Source organism: Zootoca vivipara, chromosome 17 (genome assembly GCF_963506605.1).
Source record: "Zootoca vivipara chromosome 17, rZooViv1.1, whole genome shotgun sequence".
NCBI classification, from domain to species: Eukaryota; Metazoa; Chordata; class Lepidosauria; order Squamata; family Lacertidae; genus Zootoca; species Zootoca vivipara.
The window spans coordinates 35,822,008-35,824,767 of NC_083292.1; the positions used below are offsets into that span (position 1 = coordinate 35,822,008).

At 40.8% G+C, this 2,760-nt stretch overlaps 1 protein-coding gene across 1 annotated transcript; it reads left to right on the forward strand.

Annotated features, from left to right (window-relative positions):
- Positions 1-691, forward strand: LOC132591328 (claw keratin-like). The gene has a single exon (XM_060269564.1). It carries the CDS (start codon positions 16-18, stop codon positions 523-525), a length of 510 nt encoding a protein of 169 aa, XP_060125547.1. The 5' UTR covers positions 1-15; the 3' UTR covers positions 526-691.
- The last annotated feature ends 2,069 nt before the right edge of the window (positions 692-2,760 follow it).

Here is a 2,760-nt window from a genome sequence, read left to right on the forward strand (position 1 = left end):
CACCTCCATCCAGCAATGGTTGACTGTGGTCCATCCTGTGCTGTCCCATCCTGGGCCTCCACCCCCACTGTTGGGTTTGGATCAGCAGGAGGTCTTGGCTATGGTGGTCTCGGCTCTGGATTGGGAGGTCTCGGCTATGGATGGGGAGGTCAGGGCTTCGGATTTGGAGGCCTGGGCTATGGATATGGAGGTGCTGAAAGAGCAGCCAACCTCGGAGTCCTGGCAGGAGTTGCCCCATCATGCGTCAACCAGATCCCACCAGCAGAGGTCGTGATCCAGCCACCTGCCTCCGTTGTGACCATCCCAGGGCCCATCCTCTCTGCCAGCTGTGAGCCTGTGGCTGTTGGAGGCAACACCCCATGTGCTGTTGGTGGTTCCGGGATCGTAGGGGGTTATGGCTATGGAGGGTGGGGCCATGGGTCTGGCCTCCTTGGAAGCTCTGGGGGCTGGGGCTATGGTTTGGGCTACGGGAAGGGGGCACTCCTTGGCAGGAGGTTTGGGCGTCGTGGTAGCATCTGTTCATAAGCCAATTAATCCCAAGAAGAATATCCTGAACTGATATCCACGGAGCTTGATGCAGATCCTTTGACGTTGCGTCAGAAGAGCTGAATCTAAATAACCATGGCTGAAAAATCACACAAACACCCTTTGTTTTAAAGTATAGAAGAATAAGATCCTTCCACACTGTGTGCCTTCCTTGCTTCTTGTACAACTTTTTGTGCTATTTCCTTGAACTTTTCAGTAAAGCTTCTTCATTCTTTTCATGTCTCTGTGTGTGTTGGTTTTTGAACCTCAGGTATGTGAAGCACCCTTTGGCCATTTTAAAACTGGGTGTGTGTGGGAAGCCCTCCACTCTAGCACCCTGAATGCTTTACTTATATGTTGAAATAAATTAATAATAATAATAATAATAATAATAATAATAATAATAATTTATTTTTATTTATACCCCGCCCTCCCCAGTCAAAGCCAGGCTCAGGGCGGCTAATGCCAATAAAATTACACTAAGACATAAAAGAAAGAAAACCAATTAATTAAAATACAGATATTAAAATTTAAAATGCAGCCTCATTTTAAACACAGGGGTCAGACTGAATCCAACCCAAAGGCCAGGCGGAACAGCTCTGTCTTGCAGGAAAGATAACAAATCCTGCAGGGCCCTGGTCTCCTGTGAAAGAGCATTCCACCAAGTCGGGGCCAGTACTGAAAAGGCCCTGGCCCTAGTCGAGACCAATCTAACCACCTTATGGCTCAGAATCTTCAGAATGTTGTTATTTATGGACCTTAAGGTCCTCTGCGGGGCATACCAGGAGAGGCGGTCCCGTAGGTACGAGGGTCCTAATTAAGATAATGTCATCTTGATAAAATTCACATTTCCCACTTTTTCAACACGAGTGCAGTGTCTTCCTTCAGTGTCACGAATGGTTAATTCAGGGAAAGAACTGGGGCTGAATGCCAGTTTGGGTGATTCTTAATGGACCAAGAATGAGCTTTGATTTTGCCTGTGGGCCAGCTTGATACAAGAAAAAGCCCCTCATTACTCTGTGCTGTCATTTGGGGGAGGTGGGTTGTAATTAGTGCGTCTGATTAGGTAGCCAGATTGCTCATAACATCCAGACGGGTCCTATGGTTCAGGAAGAGTAATTGGCAATGCAATTCTTTTGGCAATAAATTTTACTGGGATTTTTTATGACTGCAATACAAAAGGCTGGCTAGAGTCCAGAAACTTCAGGAGAGCTACAGCTTCCACTCCCCAGACCTAGAAGCATAAATGGGATTTACAAATATTGTCCTAATGGCTGCAAGACCTGTGGCATGGGGGGAAAAACATTTTTTTAAAATAAATAAATAAATAAACTTTATTAGAATTCAAATTAAAATACATTCACAAACACACTAAAGAAACAATAATATAAAAATAATAACATACAAAAATCATATATAAATAATGATAATATAACATAAAAATGATACCATACAACTTCAAATTTAAATAATCATAATCATAATATAATGTAAATCATAATAATCATAATAATTATAATCTTAAAGAAAACACAAACAAACAAAAAACAAAAATCATACGTTCAGACATTCATTCATACCCAAAATCAAAATAATCAAAATACATTTCAGCTATATTCCTAATTTTCTTTTTACCATACACCTTTATTTATTCCCCTATATCTCCTCCTCCCGTATTATCCCGTATTATCTCCCTCTCAGGTTCTTTAATTTGTATACTCTGGTACTGCTTCCCTTCAATCCTATGAGAATATATCCTATGATTCTCAAATAATATCTAATCTCAAAAAAGAGAAAAAAGTTCACCATTATTCAGCTTTATCAACTTAAATTAAATCAAATCAACTCAATACGAGACATTAGAAATAAACCCAAGATTTTACCGTGGGGCACGGCCCCTTCATGTTCTCTCCAGTTTTTCCCCAATTCTGATGGAATTTCTTATTAGTATACCCTCTAATTGAATTGGTCAGGTTATCCAGATCTAAATAGCTATATAGCTTCTCCTGCCATTCCAGAATATGGGGTATTTCTTTCTTCTTCCAATAGGATGCAGCCAGAGTTCTTGCAGCTGTCACAGCATACAAGAACAATGTCACATCCTGTTTTTTTTAATTGTATTGTCCATTATCCCCAATAGAATAGATTCAGGGTTTTTCTTTATATTATATTTGAGTATTTTTTTTATTTCTTCAAATACTTGGTTCCAGAAATTCTTTAGGGGGGGGGGACATT